This window comes from Liolophura sinensis, chromosome 6 (genome assembly GCF_032854445.1).
Source record: "Liolophura sinensis isolate JHLJ2023 chromosome 6, CUHK_Ljap_v2, whole genome shotgun sequence".
NCBI lineage: Eukaryota > Metazoa > Mollusca > Polyplacophora > Chitonida > Chitonidae > Liolophura > Liolophura sinensis.
Genome location: NC_088300.1, coordinates 18,986,725 through 19,014,235, shown reverse-complemented (window position 1 = coordinate 19,014,235; position 27,511 = coordinate 18,986,725). Strand labels below are relative to the sequence as shown.

The 27,511-nt window shown below is 39.4% G+C and overlaps 1 protein-coding gene across 1 annotated transcript; it reads right to left on the bottom strand.

Moving 5' to 3' along the window:
* Positions 1-7,207: 7,207 nt before the first annotated feature.
* LOC135466974 (protein TsetseEP-like) lies at positions 7,208-7,975 on the bottom strand. Its single transcript, XM_064744728.1, has one exon. It carries the CDS (start codon positions 7,973-7,975, stop codon positions 7,208-7,210), a length of 768 nt encoding a protein of 255 aa, XP_064600798.1.
* Positions 7,976-27,511: the final 19,536 nt, after the last annotated feature.

The window sequence follows — 27,511 nt, the reverse complement described above, 5'->3', positions numbered from 1 at the left end:
CAACTCTTTCAAAGAACCTAACAACACAATGGTTTATAAATGACATAAGCATCCCATCATTTGTGTGTGTCCATTTTACTTATGACATTGCAAAAAGAGAAAATTTCGTATAATTGTGTTTATTATCGGAACATTCCCAGCTGAATAATAAAATGGATGGAACTTCCTGTCCATTTGATGTGATTTATCGATGGTCGGATGAGCTCACGGAAAAGTATATCAAAACACAGAAGGTAACTTTCTGGAATAATCTTGTAGGCCCATATTATTACACTACACACCTGGTCATACAGGACTTAGACTTTACAGGAAGTATATATAACGTCCTTTTTAAAGGAAAGAGAGGACGCATATACACATAAAAGGTAATTTTTCAGCAGTTGACCATACGTACAGAATTCGATAACAATAGACCCTGAGGGAAGTGGAAAGAAACTCCCATATTACCACTAGAGGAAACAGGGAATGCGCATATATATAGTGTACTGTACACAAAAAGGTAAATTTTTAGAATGTCTTCTCGATAGTGGACAATACACGTACGAACAGAACTAGAGGTAGTTACAGACTGAAGGAAGTGGGAAAACTCCCATGTTACCATTGCGTGAGAACACAGGGGACTCATATACATAGTGTACTGTAGACATTAAAGGTAATTTTCAAGAATGTGCCTGTGTTAGCATCTTTAAGTACTCCACATTTGGCTATATACAGGACAAAGCTGTGGAGGATGTGGACAACTCCCCCTCTCCACTACCCCCCCCCCCCCCCCAAAACCATCCCGCCTCAGTTGTTGGCGCCGTTACGGGAGAATAAGAGACTCATAGAATATAGTGTAACAGAGGTTCTCCCAGATCGATGGCACACGGACAGCAACTCTCCATGCTCCTTCTTATCCCGCTCAATCCCCGCTTTCTTCACACGCTCCACTCCGTATTTCTATCACCACCAAAATCAATTTCAAAGATCTCACTACATTCCACAGAAAAAAGTCTTCCGCCGAGTAAACAAGAAAAAAGCGCAGAAATTCAATAAAAGGGTGTATCGTGTCACAAGGCGGCTCATTGATGGAATCCTTTGCCCGGAACCTGCATGCGTGAGCTGAAGACGGTGGGAAGTGGGTAAAGCTGGTCAGATCTGACCCAAGCCGCAACTGGAAACTTCTTGACGGTATACAAGAGCCACAGTATGAGTTTAATCAAATTTATTTAAAAGAGAATCTAGAATAAAGATTATTTTTATTGCACGTAAAATGTACCTACTTTCTTCTTTCGTTTTGCGATTTTCACTTCACCTGAAAGTTAAGAGTGAAAGTCGTAGGGGACAAACATATATTCGAAATTATATACATCCAGCGAAATTATAAACCTATATTATTAAGAAAATTTACAGTAAACTGGCGCTCATTTTTACAAAACTTCGTGAATCAACTTTTGTTAACTTTTTCTCGTAAATATTCTTATGGTAATATCACCTAGACACTGTCTTTTACGAAAAATGTTACGAGAAATGTGACTTCCGAAATCTTTTTCATGGACTACACGATACGGAAGAATACGTCCCTTATATGACATGGATCAGATTTAAAGCACCCCAATCCCCAACCCCTCCCGCACGGGTCTTTCCCAGAAACCTGATCAAACGTGAGGCGTGAGGACATCGCCGAGTAAGCGATAGTTCGATTTGAACACGCACCTTCAATTGTAACTAAATGGTGTGAATTCATGTACAACAGAAACCCTTGTTCAGCGAGCACCTTACAACACTCAAGTCCTTCTGTACCATACACACAAATATATGATCGAAAGGAATATCATACAACACTGACATATATACTTCAAATCGACTGGAATCGTACACAATGGGCTTCGTGAACACGCTTACGTTGCAATAATTCATTCGTTTAGCGCCACGATAGCAATACAAACGTGAAATCCAATTATCTTACCTTAATCTCAATATTCACAAGTTGCCGTAGAACCACAGTTTCCAGAGAATACCAAACATGGGACAGAATATATGACTTTTATTTGATGCCAGCTATAGATTGCAAATCAGATCTGGCCACTTTTATCACACTTTCCTTAATCAGTTGTCTTCCAACCGCCCACCCCTCAGGTCTTATAAATTTTACTGTCTTTTAGTCGCAATGAGTCCGTATCTCTTTTCCATCAACCATTAGGGTTTCCATTTCCAGTTCTCCATAATTTATTACTGAAGGATGAAATGTCGCCACTCCCCTGGAACAACAATCTCCTCTGATGCTTCGTTATGCTTGATTATAAAGATATCAGTATCTTCATTACGGAACTCTCTTCTTTTATTCACCAACACTCCTATTAAACATTCTTATCTTATGCTTATACAAATAAGACGAAAATGAATGTTTTATAATTGCAAGTATATAGAACCGGGTTTATTTTTCAAAAGCATAACCCATCTAACCTTGTTCTAGAAAATCAAGAGCTCTTCAGTTTCATTTCCAATTGTGGACATTAAACCTGGCGTTACAGAAGCCCTGGGTATGGTACGATCGCATTTCACGAAGAGATCGTTACAGCACTTTCGCAATCAAGGTGAGGGAATGTGGCTGAAGGATAGACGAGTAAACAACTAATACATACGTGTGTACACGTCGCACAGGATTTGTCACTGAAATTTAGTAGCTTATCGATTAGTATATGCCTAGTTACGAGGTCCTGAATTATTGAGTGAAGATCATTCACTCTCATTACAAATCGGGTTCTCCTCATAGATAAAACATATAAACATTTAATGCACATTATACCGCATGGATGATGGCCGTTTAATACCCTGATGACAACCTGGGGACATTGGTTCGCTAAACAGAAGGAAGAGGTATCATGGGAGCTTACCTCTCATCAGGTCATACAAAACATATGGGTTAACGCTGGCAATTCAATCCCCATAAACCCAGCCTGGCAATGAAATAGCTTGCCATAGTAGCTGCTAGCAGCGTTCAGTTTTTCTGCAGCTAAATTTCCCTGAGACAGAGTCGACATTTCTCTTTCTGTCCATTTGCATGCATATTCATCTTTCTGCCTTTTAATGTGCAAGTAGGCTTCGGACATAGTTCTTGTATGTTTCATGAACTAAAAACAAACTGTGACTTAACTTCAAGACCTATCTGATTGTCCCTACAGGCGATTAATAAATGTTGATGTTTTTAATCTCAAGTTCTTCAACGCCCTAACCAAACTGTTTTGTTTTATATTGACAGCTATTATCATTACATGAACTCTTATGATTACATTTAGCAAATTTATTTGAGTTTTAACGACATACTCAAAAATATTTGACGACTACGGCGGTTGTAGGTTTATTGATGAAGAAACCATAACAGTTTGACGTGACGTGACGTGTGATATAGCCTACCCTCGGACGGACCTGTGATGCTGTAGCGGGGACTTGTTGACAATCCACACAGTAATTACTTTTCATTATGTTATGTAGCCTTTAGCAATTACTTAGCTCAGCACCAGTTACTCAGTTTCTCCACATACAAAATTCAGTTCTGCAGTATAAACACACCTTTGGGAATTTATAGGATGGTTTTGTTTGTTAATATTTAGCTCTTTAATGAACAATTCATATATACACAGTATAAGCTTTCGGCTTAATGGGTACCTGTTAAAGACAATAAATGATGTTTAACAAAATAAAAATGCATGTGCTCAATCCATACGTTTAATGAACGGCTCTGTCGCACTATACTGTGTTAAAACCATGGCCTTCTCGCCGTATTGCCCTTTACTTTTCCTTATATCCACGCAACACACTGTACAATGACAGAGGTATATTGCAAGAGTTGACAAGTCATCTGCAGACGCGAAACCCATTTATATGTCAATAGATTTAACTTATTTAAGCTAATGGCTATGTCGTAGAAACCAAGTCAGTAAACATGCTCTGTATTAATGCTGCAGATTGAAAAAGCAGTTGGGCCTTGGAGAGTTCGCTCCACGACGTTTAATCTGACACCTATCTAAGTTAATGGCCACGTTATAGCAGACTGGAGAAAATGAGTTAGTTCCAGGAAACGCCTCTGTCATCAGACCTGTAGTCAAACATGTGTTTAAAAGAGAACATACAGTTCGTTAAATTTATCGTTCTGTGTCTCAGCTAAAGAGGTATATACATGTATGTTGAATAATCATTCCGGGTTCCTTTCATGTTTTCTTGTTATTTTTTTCCGTCTTAATGTTTCTGTTTTAGGTAAGTTCTGTTAGACCACCGCGGTGCCTCCTTTTACCAGTTCTGTTTAAACGTTGTCATATTTATATGGACCAATATCCCGGATGCATGGAGCTAAATATGCCGTCAATGAGAAATATTAGACACAGCATATAGCTGACCAAACAATAAGAATTCTACATTCCTAACGAAACCACCGAACATCTCCCATGTTCCTGGTAAACCCTCTGATTTATGGGAGCTGTAGAACCAGACAGAACGGTATTCAAACACACGATCACAATGGCCAAGGAGCAATCGTGTCCTTGGAAAGCGAATTCCTAGATTCTTTCCTCCTTATTGTTCATGTGTATGTGGTGATAACATGGGGTCAAGGGCGCTCATGGGTCCGTTTGAAGTGTCCGACGTTCGTTGATTCAGAAGACCATTTGTCTTCTACCAATATGGTCGTCAGTAATTTGCAAAAGTTGTTGGGTTACCTCATTCAGTTCAGTTTAATTCCCATAAAATTGTCCGCCATGGTATGAATGGAAATTCCTTAATATAATTAAAGACATACAGAACCCGGTCGTATAGAACTAGACTTTGCCAGAATTGTATATAATATCCATTTTAAAGGGAACAGAGGGCGCAAATACACATAAAAGGTAATTTTCCGACATTTGTTCTCGACAGTTTACAATACGTAAAAATAGCAACAAACTTTGAGGGAAGTGGAAAAAAGACACACTACAGGAGACATGGAACGTATAGACAGTGTACACGTCAACTAACATCGAACACGATCTTAAAAAATACCCATCATAATTTGAAAATGAGAATGGAGGAGATTCAGAGCTTAGACTGTTGTCAGCAAAGTAGTTTATCGAGAAGTCACGTGATGCGCTAACCAGCTCCCACTATTTGTCGTTCTGTACGATTCTACAGGATACATTGCGTATCACATTAATGACAAATAATGGCCAATTTTACATGTTCATCGACAATGCGTGTCTATACGAATAGACGTCATTTGCACACTATAATGGATTAGGAGAAACACTTTTTGTTTCAATTCGCGGACAAGTATCACACGATGGACACGTTATCTGAATATTTGTTATAGCTCGCCCAAGTGTCAGCAGCAAGACACAGAGCATAAATCCTGTTAGGAAAAAGTCAGTGAGTAAATTCAGAAGTAGGAGAAATGGGAAATTGAATGCTGATTCCACTTCCGTAATGGGCTGAGAAGATCAGTGACATCTGATGTCCCCATTGATCAAACCGTCCTAGACGCCCCCTAGCGGACAGAGCTCTACTAGTAACATAAATTCATCAGGGTGAATCTCATTCGGCCAAATCAGCTTCATTTGGCCATTATGAAGTCTGATTGCAAAAAAATAATTTTCTGTAACTGCCAATCTTGGCAAACAGGTTTTTTAACGTGTGTGAGTGTGTGTGTGTGTATACTTGCGTGTGTGTGTTTGGAGAAATAAATATATATATATATATATATATATATATATATATATATATATATATATATATATATATATATATATTTATTTATTTATTTCTCCAAACACACACACGCACGTATATATATATATATATATATATATATATATATATATATATATATATATATATATATATATATATATATATATATATATATATATATATATATTTGTGTGTGTGCAATTTTCTTGAAACATTATATTTGGAAATGTTAAATGACAGTAGTGTTAATCAGGGCGAACATAATTCAGATAAACATCTAGAATGAATGAATGATTATGGCTTATGGACACGTCGGCAATATTTCAATCAGCCATGTCTAGATGTTACAACACTCTATCTCAGCACACACTGCAATATGATACCACATTTTTTTTTGTTTTTGTTTTTTTGATTGATCGCTGCGTGCCTGTGAACACAGAGGTTTTTATTTCAGTGACATTCTGTACGGAAGCCATGCGGCTGACATTGGGGGGATTCCCCTCTTCGTTATAGCGCCAACGGTGGGCCAACACGGAGTATCCAATTCGTGATAAGTCAAGAAGAAAAACTGTTCTAGCAAACACTTTTATGTCAGTAATAGGATGTTCCAAAGTGATTTGAAAGACCTATGCGGGAAACATATGAACGACATTATGGTATTATTGTATATATATGCCGTGATGTGAAAAAGGCAATTATGGAAATGAAATTATCATGCAGATAACTTTAAACACATATGTGATTTAATATAAACTCTTTTCATCGCAAGAGCATAGTCACAGTTACGTGGATGGAGTCCACCAGTTGGATTATTGGGTAAAGATTATGCACTTAACCCAGATATTGGTTCTACTTCATTTCAGACAAATATAATTACTGACGGTAGATTAACTCTGTCGGTGAGATCATCTGGCCCATTGCCTCGATGCCATTCCTTCACATGTAGACCTGCCCTCAGAATACTATGAGAGAGGGAAAGGACGAGCTGCTGCATTCTGGTCAAAAAACCTACATCGAGCACGCTCTTCGCGATGTGGCTGCCACAACCTTCCATTAAAATTTCTATTTTTTCTTTATTTTCCAAGCTATTCAATTTCCTTACCCAGAATGTTTGTCCACAAATGCAAAATCAATGAAAATCTTAAATGACTGTAAGAACGAATTCCTGGATAAAAAGAAGCCTGAATTTAATTAACCGCTGTGCAATCTATCATTTAAAGTTATACCATAAAGGCTGGCCAGCTAAAGTTCTGGCTCTTACATCGATTTATTCACATACGACTGTCAGGTTTCTATCACTTGCAACTCAAATAAAATCTCACTAATAAAATCACTAACAGTTGTACACCTTGGATGACTCAGTTAACAATTCTACGCAGTATTGCTATTTCTTACGGTAGTAGAGAAAAGTAGAGAGCTATGGAGAGCTATTGCTTCGCCACCAAAGCACCAACATCACAGGGGCAGATGGGGTGGGGGGTCGGGGGTGCAGACAGTAGCCTTTGCTTGGCTACTGTCTAACTATGCCAATTATTACAAATGGACAGTCATCTTTATATCGATTTTGTACAGGGTATTCACATGATTCTTTGATGTACAAATTGCTACTGCCGGTGTAGGGAATGAAGAGGGGATCCTTGCTACCCTCATGTTGGGCTCTCCAAAATAAAAAAAAATGACTCTCGCGCGCACAGTGACGGATATCACTCCCCGCACAAGGAGAAGTATCAATATAAGAACCTGGTTTAGAACGGGGATTAGGCTGAGTATAAAAACCAGGCTCAGCATGAGAATTAGGCCCAGTGTGAGGATCAGGCTCAGCATCAGGATCAGACCCAGTATGAGGATCAGGCTGAGTCCGAGGATTAGACTCAGCATGAGGATCAGAATCTGCATTAAGAGCAGGCCCAGTGTGAGGATCAGCCTCAGCATGAGGATCAAGCCGATTGGGCTCAGCATGAGGATCAAGCTCAGCATGAAGATCAGGTCCAACATGAGGATCAGCTTCAGCATGAGGATCAGACTCAGCATGAGGATCAGACTCAGCATGAGTAGCAGGCCCAGTGTGAGGAGCAGGTTGAGTGCGAGGCTTAGGCTCAGCATGAGGATCAGGCACAGTTTGAGGATCTACATGAGGATCAGTGTCAGTATAAGGGTTAGGCCCAGTATCAGCATCAGGTTCAGAATGAGGATCACACTCTCTGAAGGATGAAATATTAGCACGCTTTATAACCTCTTCAAATGTTTGAAAGTCATTCTGACTACAATCTGTTATCATTAAACACCACTGGTTTGTTCAGCAAAAATCCTGTTTTCAGTTCAAAAGCATAACCCTTTTAGCTTAGTTCCAGAATCACAAGATTCAGGGTTAGGAGTAAAATTGTTCCCACTTACGATTTCAGTGGCCCTCTTTTCAACAGAACCTAAATCTGGTGTTACAGAAGACGTGTGTATACCACACATCATGAAGGACTTAGTGACAAATGCTCTTTAACATGACTGTACTGCTATAATTAAGACGTATAACATAGACAGAAAAACCAGAGCAGCGACGGCAGTGTAATAACTGGCAAATGGTCACACGCCATCGGTCAAATACGGCTTCTTGTCAATTTACAGGTTAACTGGTGACCCAGTTAAGATGAAATTCAGACGCATCTCAGAGCACATCGCAATATAACACCAAGTTTTCCACTAGTGACAAAACAAAGGAAGTCATTCAGCTGACATTTGGGGGATTTCCCTCTTCGTCAAGCTGCCACCAAAGATTGACCGATAAAAAGTATTCCGTTTCTAATACTAAGTCAAGTGGAAACATAGTCAGCAGTTCTAGCAAACACTATTTTGTCGGTAATTGGTTTATCCAAATTGATTTCAAAAGCCGGGGAACATATGGACGACATTATAGTATGATTGTACATATACCCAGCGATGTGGAAAAAGAAATTACGGAAATAGAATGATCTCAGATTCATCTAGGATTTAATATTACCTCTTTTCATCTTAAGTTATGGCAACGAGTCATAACTGTGCATTCACGGCGAAAAAAATGGGCGATTTTATGTCTTCCTCGACAAGGGAACAAGCTTTGGAGAGCAGACCAGCTGGGTTCATGTGAAAGGATCCTTGCGGGAAAAGGTTCTTCTCCATCTCAGACAAAAGTGATTACTGACGGCAGACTAAACACTGACGGCAGACTGAACGCTGACGGCGAGATCATCTGGTCCAGTGGCATCCCTTCTCGTATACCATTGATTTATTTAGTATATTTATTTAAACCACAGACTCTCCAGCTGATACATCTTATCTGGACCTATATTTGTATTTAAGACCAAAAATAGATTCCTCTCTTGCAGAGTTAACGACAAGATTGCTAATTTCAATTTTGACATCGTAAAGTATCCTTACTTGGAAAGCAATATACCAAAGGGCCCTGCATATGGCGTCTACATGTCTCGCCTTGTAGCATTTGTTAGATCCTGCGTGTTGTGTGACGATTTCAATGAACGTCACAAGTCATTACTGCAAAATCTAGTGTGTCAAGATCATTGTATCAAACGCCTTCGCTCCAAGTTTCGTAAGTTTTACAATGAGTATAGCTCTCTTGTGAGTAAATATGGAAAAACCGTCCACAATCTCTGGCGCTATGCTTCATGATCGTGAAACTCAAGGCTAGGAGCTGAATATTCAACGTGTTTATTCAGTTAGATCGCCACGTTGGATATATGAACAGTTGCTGCGCTAATGAGATACATATTTTGTTATCCACAACTGATATTCTGGCATTGAACACGATTTGAATGCTGATTTCACTCAGTCGCCTAGAACATACCTTGCGTTTTTCCAACATCATTGAAAATTGTTGACTGCTTCTCTATGCATGATTCCGTCTTATTTTCTTACTTTATATACTGGGAAATGACCTGGTGATTATTGACCTGGAACGTCCTTATTGGATTGCGGCTGGTATACGAATGTCTGTCTGGACGCATAAATTCAGATGCATCTGATTACAAAGTATGATAAAGTCAAGAAGAAAAATTGGAAGTTCTGGCAAACAGTGTTTTGTCAGTAATTGGTTTAAATTTAAATACATCTGTAACTTGATGCAAATTCCTTGACAATCTTTTCTTCATCCACAAGGTAACAAGTCTTCGGGAATTCATCAGCTGGAATCTTGGGTAAGGATTCTGCGTTTAAACCGAGAGCGGGAAAGATCCTCCATCTTGAACAAATAGATCACTGAAGGCAGGCTGAACACTGACGGCGAGATCATCCGGCCCATTGCCTAGATGGCATCCCTTCACATGCACCATTGATTTATATCTCGTCATAAGTACACGAACAAAGATCGATGGAACGAGCTGTTGAATTCGAATCAAAAACCCACAGTCACAGCGTTACGTCGGTCAAAGCCATCGTACTGGGGTTTCCAGTTTTCCACACCATACAATAAGGGTTTCCTTCTAGAGGATGCTTGTTCGCCACCGCCACATTTAGTTAAAATCTTAAATAATGTTAAAAACGATTTTTCTAGAAATACAAGAAGTGTTAACTCTCATACATCACAGAAGAAACCGTTTGCGCAATAAATGACTGACTACTGGAAAGGTAATATTTTGCAGTACTCCGCTTTTCTTTATAGTAAGTTGGTTTGAATGCAGACAACCGTGATTGACAGTTCCAGGGCTGTTTGAAATTCTCCACCAAAGCACCAGCAACATAGGCTGGCAGATAGTAACATTCAGATTTGCTACTGTCTAACTATGCCAATTATCACAAATGATCAGTCGCCTTCATATCGATTTTATCACAGGGTATTCACACGATCGTTCGAAATACAAATTACTACTACCGGTAGCAGGATAGGGAGAGAGATCCTTACCATTATGTCGAGTCCTCCTAAAGAAAGTCAGACATGAAGAGATAACAGCACTGTAAGAAGAATGAGAAAATCAGGCGCCGTTTAAGGGTCAGAGCATGAGGATCAGGGTCAGTATGAGGATCAGTGTTTGAATGACGATGAGGGTTCTATGACGATGAGGCGCAGTTTGAGAACCAGGGTTTGAGAATCAGGTTCTGTCAGAGGATCAGGGTCAATTTGAGGTTCAGGCTCTGTAGGAGGATCAGGGTCAGTTTGAGGTTCAGGCTCTGTAGGAGGATCAGGGTCAGTTTGAGGTTCAGGCTCTGTAGGAGGATCCGTTTCAGTATGACGATCAGATTCTGTATGAGGATCAGGGTCAACTTTTTAATGGTTGCAAGTAAAGCCGAGCATAATTCAAAGGCATAATGATTTTGGCCTCATTCCGAAAACATAACAACCCTTCAGTTCCATTCCCTTTAATGGACGCTTTTAATAATGACATCATAGTACGCCCTGGATATGGCATGATCACATTTCACTAACAACATAGTGACAAACGGGCCATGACCTGAATGTGCTGTCGCATCCAAGTTGTGGCAATGCTGATGAAGTCTGGACTAGTAAAGAACCAATACAAATGTTTGCGCAGAATTGATAAAGTACTTATCGAACAGAATGTCTACTTACTAGACATGACGCTTTGTGAACTGGCTTATTGAAACCATCATTCACTATTATTATAACTCAGGTTCATAGACAAAACATATGAACATTTATTACACATTATACTATGTGGATGAAATCCATTTAATAGTTTGATGGCAACAGGTTTCAAACGAACTAATCTCTCATCAGCGCATATAAAGTACACGGGTTAATGCCAATAATTTAAGCTAACTCTATCAGTTCGGCAATGAATAAAGGGACATAAAAGTTTGTATAGCCGCAAACCATTTGTCTGCAACTATGTCTTCCTGGGGGAGAGTTATGTTAATTTGTGTCTCTGTTTGCGCCTTTGTTCGCCTGTGTGCTATTAACACACCAGCAGGCTTCGCAATAGGCTAGTTTTCATAAATTGAACATAGCCTGAGACCATTCACCAGCTATCACACTGTCGTCGCTGCTCTACTTTTATTCTCTATGCTGTAGGTCTTCATTTACATTAATAATCATTCAGGCAGTTTGTATGTTTCCTTGCTTGCTTCCATCTGCCTAAATGTTTTTTTTAACAATTGTTGCGTCATATCACTGATACAGCAGTTCTGGTTAAACGTTTTCAACCCTGAACCACCTTTCCAAAAGGACAACAGAAATGCAGAGTGAATTGCCAGCCAAATTACCCACACCAGAACAAACAAATGTCACTGATAAAGCCTTGAACTGAGTTGAATTTCAACTCATGACGGTTTTGGACCGGGTCTATGGACGTCATAGAGCGTAAATCATGTGTGTCAAAGTCAGTGAGTAAATTTAGAAGTAGGAGAAATGGGAAATTGAATGCTGATTCCACTTCCGTAATGGGCTGAGAAGATCAGTGACATCTGATGTCCCCACTGATCACATCGTCCTGGACGCCCCCTAGCGGACAGAGCTCTACTTATAACATCAATCTTATAAGGTCAAATCAGCTCCATTTGGATGGACGTATGATAATTTTGCTGGATGCAAAATGACTATTAACATTCAACTTTAGACAACTAAAGACGCGCCATTTCCTACCTATGAGCGTCCATGTGATGTTAAACAAATTTAGGTAAAATGAAGGAAGATAAATGTCTAATGTTACAAGATTCCAACTCTACCGACTCGGTCCATAAGAACAATTTTCCTTCTGAGCTGCGCTTCAACATACTTGGCAATGTAAAACCAGATTCTTTAATACTCTGTGTGCCTGCCAACACTGACGTTTTTAATCTAGTGACAAGCTAAATCTGGTGTCGTTTGGAGAGATTCAATACAGAATCTTCAATTCCTAATCAGTCAAGAAGACAAATTGTCGGCACTTCTAGGAAACACCGTTTGTCAGTAATAGGTTGATTCAAATTGATTTCAAAGACCGTTGTTGGAAACATTTCAGCGGCATTATATTGTGATTGTACATATACCCGTGATGTGGAAAAACCAATTATGGAAATGGAATGTTCTCAGGTTCACTTAGAGGCTTCTGTCATTTAATATAATCTATTTTCATCTCATGTTATCTTAACGAGCATAGTTACAGGAGGCAATACGGAAAAAAAGACGATGTATTTTCTTTTCCACCAAGAAACTCTAAGGATTCTTGGGAAAAGGTTTTGCGTTTTAATGGGTGCGGAAAAAACGTTCTTCGTCATCTGGCCTCTTGCCTCGGTGGTATCACTTCACATATGTCATGGATTCATAACTCGTCATCAATATACTTTGGTAGATCGACTGAATGAACTGCTGCATTCGGTCCATAAAAAAACTTAGCCACCACCCTCCTCGCGACACCACAGTCAACGCCTTCCACAAGGATTTTTAATTTTTTATTTTCCACACCATTTAATAGGGATCGCTTTCTGGAGAATGTTTGTCCGCACAGGGGAAATCAATGAAAATCTTAAATAACGTTAAAAACGACGCCTGTATTACATAAACTATACAAACTACGAATTATATCGTTACCATTAAGCACTCAATGAAAATGTTTTTATAAGAAGACAACAATTTTATGTAAAGTTAAACGACAAAAACTGAGCAACTAAATTACCGAATCTTATGTTGATTGATTGGTCTTATGCACATACTTCTCAACTTGATCAATATTTGAAACATTAACACCGTGATATCCCTTGCTTCTCTCTACATTTTTATGTAGTATTTCACTTTTCTTTAAGGTAAATTAGTTTGAATGCCGCAAACCATGATAGACAGTGTCAGGGCTATTTGAAGTTCTCCACCAGAGCAGCATCGTCCGGGGGCAGACAGAAAGTAAAACCTAGATCTGCTAATTTCCAACATGCCAGTTATCACAATTATCAAACTGTCACTTTTATATCGATTTTATCACAGGGTGTTTACATGATCGTTTGCTGTACAAATTACTACTTCCGGTACCGGCAGGGAGAGAGATCCTTACAGTCATGTCGGACTCCCCTCAAAAATGACACTCGGGGAGAGAGTGACAAGCAGCTCGGAATGTTCGTGGGTGGATAAATATGAGGGTCAGGCTTAATACCAAGGGGAGCCGTTTGTCAATGGGGTGGTAACGTTACGCCGGCCTATTCACCATGACGTCGCAAAATGACAGCATACGTCGCCTTGGCATTTGCGATCGGCGTAACGTTGCGATCCCTTTGAGAAATAGCCCTGAGATCAGATTCAGAAAAACAGCTCGTGTAACACGACTGACCACGACCACTGGCGCTATTTTTCATACAGTGGCGGGATTGCAGTAAACGTTATATCTACACAATTGATACATGGCGCAATCGGCCGTTAAATTGTGAATTTATGAGGCCAGTATGGGCCAGTGTATCAATGTAATGCCGAAGACGTCAGAGACCATTTTTATTGAGTGACTTTCCTAGAAGCATTTAAGTTTTTTTGACTTGGATGGAACACAATTTACCAAATTTTCATTTCTCCGCTGGTGATCAGTCCAGTTGTGACAAATACATGGGTGAGTAAACTGTTCATCTACACCATTGATAGAATGGCTTTTTCACAGTATTACCACAACTAGACAAGATACCACAATTCCGGTTGTCATTTAAAGATGAAATGTATCACAACTGCCACCAAATGAACCCGTACAGTTCAACCGCCAGTTATTGAACAATAGGTCATGATGTAATGTAGTCCACCAGTTTAGCGGTCAGCCATTAATTCCAAAATAGGAGTGGGCCGTGGTTTAGTACCTAAAAGCGCTGGTCTACCTATCGCTAGGACATACGCCCTTGGGCAAGGAATTTGTGGATCCCCCCGATCACACTGCTAGTCGGGCCTTGATCACAATAAGTGATCAACGATGCGAAGTCTAACGTTCGTTGGAAAACACTTGTCTTCCACCAATATGATGTGATTACCTATATGTCACCAGCGAGAAAACTTCGTCGGTGATTTAGGCCGGACACTCCGGCTTACATCACCAAAGAAACGGACTGCCATCATATGGCGGTAAAGAACAATGAAATAAATAAAGAAATCCATTGTACATCGAGAATACCCAACAAGGAATTCGCACTTCCATCCTCAAACATTACAAGGGCAACCATGAATTCACAAATGATAATCCTAGTTCCATCCTCAAACATTGGATTAAAGTCGTATTCTGTATATTACTCATGTTTCTTATGCATACTGGAGCGAATGTGAGCATTTGGCTCAGAGGCCAAAAGTTTCGAGTATAAGGAGGGTGGACCGAGATCTGACATAACCAGGTTACAGACTGCCCCCACAGACACTCCTGTCATCTTTAGTTTTATCCCAGCTGTCGAATTGTAGCTTCAGTCGACAGTAATTGCATTCGCTACTCTTTTCTTTCGCTCCAGAAATCACAATTGACAAGCGACATTGCTCTAAGGCACATATATTGACATCTGCAGGAATCTGCTATGTGACCGCGAAGGCCGTCAGCACTTTCATCAGGGCAATATTGTGACCATGGCCGAACGAACAGAATCGTCAGATTGATCGTAGCGACGAAGGCCTGGCGTCTTGTATAACTCAATATATCTTGTTTTCAATGGCACATTACCACAGAACTGATCGTGAATGAAATCTCCCTTTGCCTGGTGGCAGAAGTGGTCAAAGAGTTATGGTAATTAACCTGGTCTACGCATCAATCACTGGTCGCTTCACGGCCCTGATGAGACTATAGCACCCAGACCAACAGTGGCTGAACTGAGGCGGAATCATTCACAGCTGGTGCATGAGTTAGGACTATTTACATCTAATAGTGGGATTAAAACATAACACCCAATACAATTGATTTATACCAGAATATCACTGAAATGAAGCATATTTTGAGTTTACACGTTTCATTACACACGTGGTCAATCCTAGTCTTGTGCTCAAAGCACATGGATCGGAAGTTATAATTGTTATCGATTATAAATATTAACATATCTTACCACTTATCTGTAAAAGCAATTTCTCTGAGGAAGTCCGCTGACAGAGGCATTCATGGTTAATAAATTTTGACTGATTAAATCTTCTAGTTGGCTGATGGCTTTTTGACACCCAGTGTCGTTTATACTTCCAGACAACACAAGCTGCCAGGGGTTTGCCCAGGAGACAGACACGGTGAGGGTCCATAAAGACACATTCCACATAATGTATCTTCACTGAAAATATTCTATGATCCGCCGAATGTATTTAACACGTGGGCTCCTAATAAAGGGATTTTTAAAAAGGTTTGTTATGTTTAATCCTTCCAGATCTCACTGATGAGAAATCCTTTCCTTAATGGATTAAAACATAATTTGACTCCTCTTAGAACAAACAACTACTTTGGCAACCTAAGCATACAACTATATACTTAACAGGCATCTTCGTTTTATGTAGAGAACCTTCATCGGAAAATAAATTTTACGTGCCTGCAACAACTGACCTTGATCTTGACCTTGGACTTTCAGTGATCAGCCTAACTGAAAACACGAAGGTCACATTGATTCCCTTCTTTTATTAAGTCGTGATTGTTCATCCCCTCTCTTTGTGAAGATGGATACGTCGAAGCAAGTCGAAGTTTATTGAGAACCCGTCGGAGACACTTAAAAATTCCCTGTTTACTCCTCAATCAACGTCATTTCCAAATCTCCTGTTACAAGTAAATCTGCATCTAATTCCTTCTTTTGGTACCGAAAATAGGATCATTTAACTAAAGTAAAGGTTTAAAATAATGCTTGAGTGAAGGTGTGAATTAGGCGTCAGCTAAAGTAATTGTTAGGCTACTATCAAACTTTTGTCAAGTCTAGGGTATATAAAACAAATTCAGCTGACGTCATCGAGAATTTGTCATTCAGCAGCTGGTGACTGTTCATAGCGCCTGGGGAGGAAAATGAATAAACTTCCTCTCCGGCCGTACGTGGGAAGGTCTGCCAGCAATCTGAGGATGGGCGTGGGTTTCTCCCGGGTTCTGCCCGTTTTCCTCCCACCATAATGCTGGCCGGCGAATAAGTGAAAGTGAGTACGGCGTAAACACAAATCAAACAAATAAATAAATTAATAAAATGCATAAATAATTACATGTAATAAAACGTTAAATTCAACTCATGAGTACGTCATAAAACACAAATGAAACAGATAAATAAATTAATTAATTAATAAAATGAATAAATAAATGTAATAATTGTTAAATTAATTTTTTTTCATTGTATTTTTAATACTATCCTTATTTAACCAAAGAATCAAAAGGGAAAAACCTTCAGGAGTTGATGGCGGCCGCGTTCCGGAAAGCGCATTCTTGCCTGCAATGGGTATACAGCAGATTACGCTTAACCGGATGCGTCTTCATCAAACAAGTCCACAAGGATTAGCTACGATAAAATAGGATTAAAAGAGAGCGCCAGGATAGGATTGTACATATAACATAAGTATGCACAAGCAACAACATTTTGTTCAACAAAAGGTCGATACTGTTTTCAAGCTATATTCTTCACAAATATATCCGATAGATAAATTACAGCAAAAGGAAGGTAAATTCGGTTATTACTAATTGGACCAAAGATTAGTTGTCTGGCTAATTTAGATTGTCGAGACATTGACCTTTGCTGAATGCTGGCTCCATCCTGTCCAATCCAAACCCTGTGAGTATTTCATTAGGCGTCTGACACATGTTGCTTTTTCTATTAAGCCTACTGCTGTTCTTGATGACTTCTTTCTATGTTCTTGAAAATTTATATAAATCTTGAATGTTCAAATAGAACTAAATTTTGCTGAATGTGTATAAATGGCGTGGGAAGTCTTAACGGCCAGATGGTCTGTCAAGTTGTTCACTTCAGAGAACACCTGCTATGTGAAACACAACATGTCAGTTTAGTCAATCTGATAGGAGTGACTGCTTAAAAGATCAATATCTCCAATACCGAGTTCCCAACCCTGCCTTGACCAGTATTTGTATTTGACCCTTTGACTGTTCAATAAAATGTGTTTTCATTAAATAAGCGAATCTGGCTTGAAATGGCACAGAACGCTAATGCTAGCAGTTTGAGCCTGCAGTCCTGTTGCTCATGAATCCCTCTTTTTCTCCTGCTTGGGAGTTTGCAACATTTGAATGATGTTTTGGCGCGGATTGCAAATCCAATTGCCAAGGAATCCCAATATCACCAAAAGGATTTCGTCACATTTGGGCTTATGCAAGGGATAGGCCAGGCGTGAATTACAGTTAAGCACGTGACAGTTAGGTTTCATCAAACGTGGAGACGGCCAAGGAATAACGGCGAGAGAATACGCTCAGAGACTTAGCCCTCAAAGTGGAGGATTTCCAGAGAGCAATCTTTTTTGTTTTTCTTCTGTACATCACACACAGCTTTTCACCAAGTTTGTTATGTAGCTCTACTGGCATAGGACTGGACCTGAAGCCATCTTAGAGTTACGTGCATATAACTATCATGGTAACTAGTACTAGAGGCATTTCGCCACCATGACAGTTTACGTGCTTGTAACTTTATGAGGGCTTCGAGTAAGATGACCCGGATGCACATTTTGTCATTATACGCCCAGGTCGTGGCTGTATTTGATACATTATGGGATTTCAAGAGGGGTAATACGGGTTTAGAACATTGAAATGTCATGATGAGAAAGCAACGTGTCATAAATGATAGTTGCTGTCCAGTAAACCACATTTCTGTGTTAGAATTAGATCCTATCAAGGCAATTGTTCAATCACAGCCCCTGCATGTGAATATTAGGGAAGTTCCATACAGCAATTAATTCTAGTAGACCTAGCTCTTGCCATTCCCTTGTCGTATCCTCACTCAAATAAATCGGCGGTTCGTCAGAGTAAAACGCTGCGATTCGCTTTTCGCCACACTCTAAAATGGTCTTTTTGTATGTTATGCTACATTTGTTTGATGCTTCTCACTCATCTCTCTTTCGCCACAACTTGACTGAAATATTGCCGACGCCATGGACGCGACTCATTCCCACGTGGTGCAGACCTTACGCTTCATTGTACTTCAGTTTATACTAGATGTTAGCAGCAGCTATACAGATAGAACCATTAAATACCTTTGATCAATTGCTTGGTATAATATATTTGACGTATTTTATATACAAGGGGCCTCCGTGGCCGAGGTAGTTAGTGTTCGGGCGAGGCGCAATGACCCAGGAGTGGTCGCTGTAGGTTCAAGTACATCTCATTCTGGTTTCCTCCCGGTCGTACCTTAGAAGGCCTTGCAGCAACCTGCGGATGGTCGTGGGGTTCCTCCTGCTCCGTCCGGTTCTTCAAACCATAATGCTGGTCACCGCCGTAGTAGTGAAATATTCATGGGTACAGTGTAAAACACCAATCAAACGAATATAAATGAATAAATAAACAAATAAATAGATACATTCTATATATAGCGAAATATTGCCAATGCAAGACACTACAGCATAAAGAGTACGGCAGTAACGGCAGTGTGATAACTGGTAAATGGTCAAGCTTAGGGTTTTATTCTAACTGTTACTTAAGTAAACGCCCTCTATAGCATCAATCCACATGGTTAATTCCATGACACCGAAAAGGTAATAGCTGTGATGACGATGTAATGTAGAGAGGAGAAACAAACGTGTCTTCTAATGGCTCGGTGTGCCGTCAGAAAAATAGCTGTAGAAAAGTCCTCAAGAGAACATAAAACGGCCGAAGTTTTGCCGACAATAAAACAAACCTCCTGATATTCTAGCTTGATTTGCAAAGTGTCATCGTGAAGCCATATACCACATTTCATTTCAGATTCTTTTTTTAAGTCCCGAACAACGGAGCCAAAAACAGAACACAACTTTTGTCAATAGTACGCGCGTCAAAAGGGAAGTGGAACTTAAATGATCTGGAACTCCTCAGAATGAAGTCACGTACCTTCTTTCGGCTCAATATGAACCACGGGTATGAAAAACTGCCACCAAAACATGGTAAAAACGGCCATAATTTTGTGGAAAACCCATAATAGGCAATACATGGCAATCACATGTATTTGAGATATTTTTGTCGTCTATACTTATAACAGCGCATATGCATATGGCACTCCGACAAGAAATTTTTTTTAAAAACTGTGCTGCCTTAAGTGTGTATAGTTAAAAAAGTAATACGTACTACCATACATTCCACTGACCACAAAATGTTCATCTTGTAATTTTAAAGGTTTGTATATGAGATGCCGATGAGAACGAACCACGCAAATGCTGAAAATCAACCAAGTAAGTACAGAGAAAGAAAAAATGAAAAAATGATGAATCCTTGAGCAAGAAACATGACAATTGTAACTATTCCCAAATCCTACAAAAAACTAATTTGGGTCAAAAAAACATAGATCAAACGATCTATGTCCCATTTTGCTCATAAAGATTCTGCTGGTGTATTTTTTTAAACACTTATTGACCAGCAAATACTTCATTTTTAACTTGTTTACTTGTAATGACAATATGCGCACAATGTAATATAGTGCAACCTGTTTTATTAGCGTAGCATGTTTGGCTTAATTGCTCGGTTCAAATTCCCATTAGATACTGACAGCACTATTCTGTGTATTTGGAAACTCAATCACGTGGCTACTCAGATGAACTGACACAATATCTGTCAAATTGCAATGAGCCGTGACTTCAATAGAAAACAGTTAATCGGATCACACCCAGTCCACAATGTTCAATTCGATCCACCCACTCTAACAAGGGAATGTTTCATTTTAAGGTTCAGATTGCGTGATACAAACGAGTGCTATGATGGTTAAAGAGATTGCAGGACGATTTCGGGATTCCGATGAACTTCCATTGCCACTTTTAACCTGACTAATTCTAAATGTAGCTGTTACTCTTCTGTCAAACAACCCATACATCGCCTCGACAAAGAACCATGGCCTGCAGCAAAATAGGCTCACCTCCAATTACTGTTAATTGACATTTCAGTAGATTGCTGACAAACCGGAAGTGCCTTTCCGCACAAGTGCAATTATAGTTTCTCATGGTTAATGTAAATGTAAGCATGCGAAGAGTGTTGTCTGGCTTTGTGGGCATTTGTATAGCAACGACAGCGACATGTTTATATCAAGTCCTATGGTTATTACAGCCAATGAACAGTTCATTTTATAGATACCAGCCTGAAAATAAAAAACACAAACTACACACCTAATAAAAATGTGTATAGGATGTACACGATGTTCGGAAAACGAAACGTTTCTGTTTTGAACAAATATCTTAAATTGTTATGTGTTTTTCACCAACAATTATTGAATAATAGTCATAGTCTTCTTATATATGTCGCCGTACATAATATTATCTGACTTATATTGTGTAATCCTATCACAATGAGACGAACGTCCTGGCCAAAGGTTAATTGACTTTGTTCGTTATGAGAGTCGAATGGTATTGCCGCAGAATCAAATGCCTTTGTTAGGTGTCAAGTGTTGTTCCAGAGAGTCAAATGGTATAACGCCATAGAGTCAAATGGTATAAAGTCATAGAGTCAAATTGTATAGCGTCATATAACATCATAGAGTCATTTGATATTTCCAAATGTCAGTTGTATTGGCGAGGCGGCATATTTTTTAATCCCGTGAGGTAGCGCTAGTGTGAAGCAGGACCTCAAGTCATTGTTACCTCAAGAATGGGTTGATGCGCTAAACACCAGAGGAAACAGTAGATATGTCAGACAAAGCTGTGGGTAAAGGGGTACCTTTATGGTTGAAGTGATCACAGCGTGCTACGTTAACACTTTTCCAAGAAAACGTCATCGCAAAGGCATGGATGACTACACATCTTGGGAAGAAATTACTTCATGCAGGAAGAGTTTCCCATATAGCTGATAAAGGGTTGGGCGTCATTTATGGAACAGAGCCAAATTGCAACATTTGCATGCAGGAAGGACTGTTCAACGTGGATGTCATTGGCCAATATCTTTTATGTTCCTAATTGTGTAAGTCATGTGTTTTTATCGTTTACTCCAATTCTTTTACATTATCTGTATCATTTGAACGGCTATAAATACTACACATACGCTACATTTACCAGTAAATAAAAACAAATTCCAACCTTCCTAAAAATGTCTGAAATCTGTTTCTACTCTCCCCAGAATTATTTGTTTTTCATCATTTCGGGGATAACTTAAGTACTGCTTTTGAGGAAAAAGTTTCGAACATATAGTCTGAAAATTTATCAGTTGATGGAACACTCAAGATGCTGTATATAGACTGGGTCTTCCCGATATAATAATAGTGTCTTACAATGGTCCATACATCAGTCACCTGCTATATACAGCACTACACTGCAGACAAATAGTACCATTTGGAGATCTTGTGTTTAAGCGTAATGACACTCATTTCTTTGAAAATAACTTTGACAAAATGAGAGACTCCAAGAGGTAACTTATAAAACAATATAAAATGGAGAAAGAGAAAAACAGTGATGCAATTTCTGTGACCGAAAGATACATTCAAAATTACTTTGACATATACAGTAGAAAACTTTACAGGACGCCCCCGTGGCAAGCAAATGTAAGTGATATTTAGATAGATACACTGGTCAAGTTGAATTCCCCAAAATGCTACAGGTTATCGCGATTGTGACAGCCAATCTAGGCTGAAGAACATGTGCTCACTACCAGACGTGCTGCTTTGGTTCTAAGCAATGTTTTTAGACTTGGATCTCTACATAAGGCCAAGTTCCACTATAATCAAGATAATAGCCTACTGTCGAGTTGTGCTGTGGCTGAAAGGGAGAGACATCCAAGGTTAAATACCACATGGTGAAAAACTTACGAGTTTAGCTGTTGCTCAACTGTATGTTTCGGTATCCAAATACAGACAGTATCACTTGTGTATATGTTCCAAAGAGGGTTGATATCTTACGTTATCCGATGTAAACGCGAAGTATATAGATCAGTCCATGGTCAGGCTAGACAAAGCTTGTTTGATTATCACCACATCACCACACACAACTAAACCAGCGGGTGCTCATCAGCTCTACAAGACCAAAGCGTGAAGGCTCCAGGCAAAGCAGACCCTGGGTGGTGCGAAAGGAAGTCTGGGTACTAAGACGTAATGACAGCTACGGCGATGGTTTTTCAAGAGGAAATGATAGAAAGTTGTAGGACTGTGCGTTTTCCGCCAGCTGGGAGATCCTGATCCGTGTTTGACTTTCTGCTAACTGCCCCAACTAAGGGCACATCAATAATGCCCTCGGGATGCCAAGAGCGAGTCCGAAATTATTCCCATGTTGGCAGATTGCTTGTGGATTGACCCAGAAACTGTAGAAATATTGGCATTGATTCAATGATAAATCTGATCTAGAGAGCGCCTCCTTAATCTTTGTCTTCAGTAGCACAGCGGGTTAGTCTGTATCCAGGGAATTTACCGGAAAATGACGAGGGTCTGTAGTTCAATATAGGCATCGTATACCACAGTACATCGTATACTGTTATTTCTATAAAGGCGACACACCATTTTGATCATTCGTTTTCACACCGTTAAACAAAGTATTTGTTACAATATTTTTTTAGGGTTAAAAGTGTTTTCATGAGATATTATTGCGCAAAGAAGTACGTGTTTACACTACCATATAAGTGTTGCTGTTGTTCAAATTGTCCCGCTTTTATCTTTCGCCTTTGATTCCGTTGGTCAACATTGACTGCTTTCAATCTTCATGTTCCATATAGATTTAGAGAATGTTTGCGGTGTTTGTTTAAAATCGAACGAGCAATGCACTTTTCAAACGGATATAGTATTGATCACAAAATTTTTTTATGTTTCCTTATATTGTAATTAACTTTTCGCAGGCCTACTACTTCCTCTCCGGCGATACGTGGGAGGATCTGTCAACAATCTGCAGGTGGTCGTGGGTTTCCCCAGGGCACTGCCCGATTTCCTCCCACCATAATGCTGGCCGCCGTCGTGTAAGTGAAATATTCTTGAGTACTCCAACTAAATAAATAAATAAAATAATCGTAGACCAACTACAACAACATAATCTATTCTTACCCAGGCAGAGACGCAGTGAACAGACTAAGCTTTCCATACCCCCATATTTATATGTGGTTTGATTTAAGTCTATATCAAGAAACAACACCGTGCCGAGGTTATTCAACCAAGAGTCTATAACATGCCCACTTTGCAGGTATCAGTTTAAATACATTTGCCTATATAACTATAAAATAAAAGATTCTTAGCAGCTGTACTATATAGATCAACTATGGGACCAGAGTAATTTAGTCTTCCGTGGCGAGATTTTCTTTATGGGTCCAAGCATAACCTTTGTAGGCGTTGGTTTATTCGTGTCTCTGAAATAGACCTAAAAAGGCTCCCTCAACATATACATGGATGTGATGTTCAAGAGACTTTCCACTTTTCACATTGTATATCACGTACGGTAGCCTACTGAGAAAAATCAGTTTCAACAATAATAATAATAATAATAATAATAACATCCTTTTTTCTATACTTTTGCTGATTTTAAACCAATAATGATGCTATGGTAAATGATATTGTACATGTAAATAAAAATACCGATTTCTGTTTGCAAATGCCATCTTGAAATCAAGGGAGAGAAATCCATCTTTCTATGGTGAACCGCCACTTCAGTAGGGGTGTTATAGCCCCTGACGTATGAACACAAACTGTTTCCAGGCAAACAGTTTCAGTCATCAAACTGACATACTCAATATGATACAAGTTTTGATCTAACAAAGAAAACCCATGATTTGTCACGTGGCAAATCTACGGAAACCCATTAGTATTTCGGTGAGAGAAAAAATTTGGGAATAAAACAATTGAAATTTTGACTTTCATATGTCGAAATTTCGACTTCTTTCTTGAAATTTCGACATGCTGTCAATGACACATTGTGATGACACTCGGAGACTTCGTATACGCAAGTTACGTGTCCATGGTTTGTCCCCAGCCGCGAAATCAGCTGCATCATAAAGGAAAGTCGAAATTTGACACAGGAAAGTCTACTTTTTATCCACAATTTTTTTTCAGCGTGACACTAATGACCGTACAATTCACAGAACTGTTGTGACATACATTTCAGTATTCAAGTGGCAATAAATATCATAGGCTGCATGCAAACTAACTTGGCATTATAGAAGCTATATAACAGTGGTATTAAACTGCGGAAGAACGATTTCCGTTATCCGTCATGCATGACTGTTATCCGTGACGCATGGTAACACGTGGCCCCACAAAAAGCAAATTCTCTTTTCGTCCTGTCACCATGTCACGCTGAATTACATGGATCAAATTACCTCGCATCATGTAGACAAAACAGAAGGAAGACCAGTCACCTGCCTAGCTGTCATATCATCGAGCCGAATAGAGAACTCATACGTTAAAGTTATCCATGAGGTCACGTGTTCGAATCACTCACCCCACCCCCCTCGCTATAGTTGCGGCTTTAAGACAGGGGGTTTGTCAATTTAGCTGATGATGGGCAGTGCGTAAGGCCGTGACAGATTTCCTGACCAATACAATATTGCAACACATTAGCAAACTGTAAGCCTGTATAGACTGATTTAAACTTGATCACGGTTTTTAACCCCGTATCATACGACAGAGATCATGTGCATAAGCGTGGTCAAAACCACTGCCTTTCGGATAATTGATCATGATTCGAGGACGCGACCTCATTTGCTAATGGCCAGTTGGTCTTCAGCGAATATATGACACTTTAGCTGCACCAGCCAGCCTAGTCACTGTCTTTAGCTTATTAGAAAAGACAATAACTAATAGAAGCTGACTTATGTCGGAAGGGGCGTGGAAACAAACGTAAACGGCCACTGACATTTTTTGTTGTTGTTGACGTGCTTGTTAGCTTATGTATGTATATGCCTTTAGTTTAATGTCACACTGAACAATTTTACAGTCAAATGACGACGAGGAGCCGTTAGATGTGTATACATATTTTGCGTCTTCTTGGGACACGGAATCGCGCTGCCAAACTGCTGCTGCCACATTTCGAAGTACCCTGCCGAAGACAATAGGCCTACACATGACACCCCACCTTGTCACATTATACTGACCCCGGGCCAGCTACGTTAGCTCGCTCTAACCTCTCAGTGCTGGTCACCAAGCGAGACAGCAGCATATGCCATTTTTAAAGTCTTTGGAATGAAACGACCCGGGTTTGATAACGGTGTCTCCCGACTTCAAGGCTAACGCTGTAACCATTAGGCCACCGATGCGATCTGACATGATTGGTAACTCCTTACATCAACTTTTAATCGTGAATTCTTATGGGGCCTTGAGATGCCCCACGCACATATGGCTGCAAAACAAAACAGGGATGTAAGCGGTACCCACGCCTGACTGGGTTAAAACTGGTAACATGGCGGCACTTTCGATCAATAATTATGCTTTTTCAAACTTCCCCTGTCTGTCTTCATACATTTAGTCTAGTTTTAAATTTTCTTTTAAATTCACATCTGTGAAATTTTACATCAGTGAAAACACACTACAGGTTTAAGTGAACGATTTCAAATTCTGCGTGACGCTTAGGCCTATATATATATATATAAGCTATAGGCGGAAAATGTTAAGCGATTACACCCATATAAATGACTTTTCAAAGGTTGGGATGCGAAATTGAAAACACCATGGTGAGAGCTCAGATTTAGTGCTGGAAAGGGAATATCTATGTCTTGATTAAATCTGAGGAAAGCTTTCCAGATTAAATTGATAAATCGTGTACAGCTGAAGGCTATAAACCTATAGATCCTGGTCATACAATCATGATACATGTAGTACAACCACAGATTGAATGAATGTATGTGTTATACACATACCGACCTTACAATTCGTAACATTCATTATTATAGGACGGTGAAATCAGCTGCACTCCAACAATCATAGCTCTTTCGGGTATTCTGTCGACAGGTTTACTCATTCATTCTTCGGTTTGTTAATATGTTTGTTTGCTGGCTGGATGGTTTCTTTATAGCGGCCTACATTGTTCGTTTTTTTGTTTTGTTTTTTTTTTGTTTTTTATTAGTTCACTTAAACAAAAAATAGTTAAACGGTATTGAATATCGAAGATCCAGCTTGACTTAAGCACGTATGTACATGTAAATATAATCCTACAAATACAAATGGCCTGTATAAAATAATCCTGTTAGAAAAGCCCTTGATTGTACACTCGCGCATGTAGATACAACCTGTAAATTACAGGTGCAGTAGGAACAGATCCACAGGTAAACTTGGATGAAGTCTTTCCAAAATATGGCGCCTAATTATTAGCATATGCATGTGTACGAATAGGCTTATATATATATATATATATATATATATATATATAACGAAGATTTAATTTGAACTTAATTTAATATGTGGATATAACATTTTCCACATACGTGCATCCATGGTTTATACCTTTTAAACCATGTAATGTATGTTATTATATATTGCTGAGTTATATGGATACACCTAAACAAGTGTGAACGCCAATACAGTACACAGCAACAACATAACATTGCTAGACTCATGTGTAGTAGAGAGTATTTGTGATAATTTATAGCAATGAGAAGTGTATGTTTTTAATACAGTCTAAGTTTAACAGGAAATGAAACGGCAAAGACAATGGACGAGTCTTTTTTTTTTTTAAGTTAGCATAAGGTTATTAAGCCTCAGGAAAGCCATTCGCTACGGGAAATAAATTCAGTAATTATTGTATGCAGGTGTTAACCTGTACAACGTCCTTTCGCCTTGACGTTTCTGCATTGAGAGGGCATGCAACGTGGTGTCTGTTTACATCGACGGACAGCGCCCTCTGCCGGCCAGAGTTATCGCCAGACAGGGAAGGCGGAAG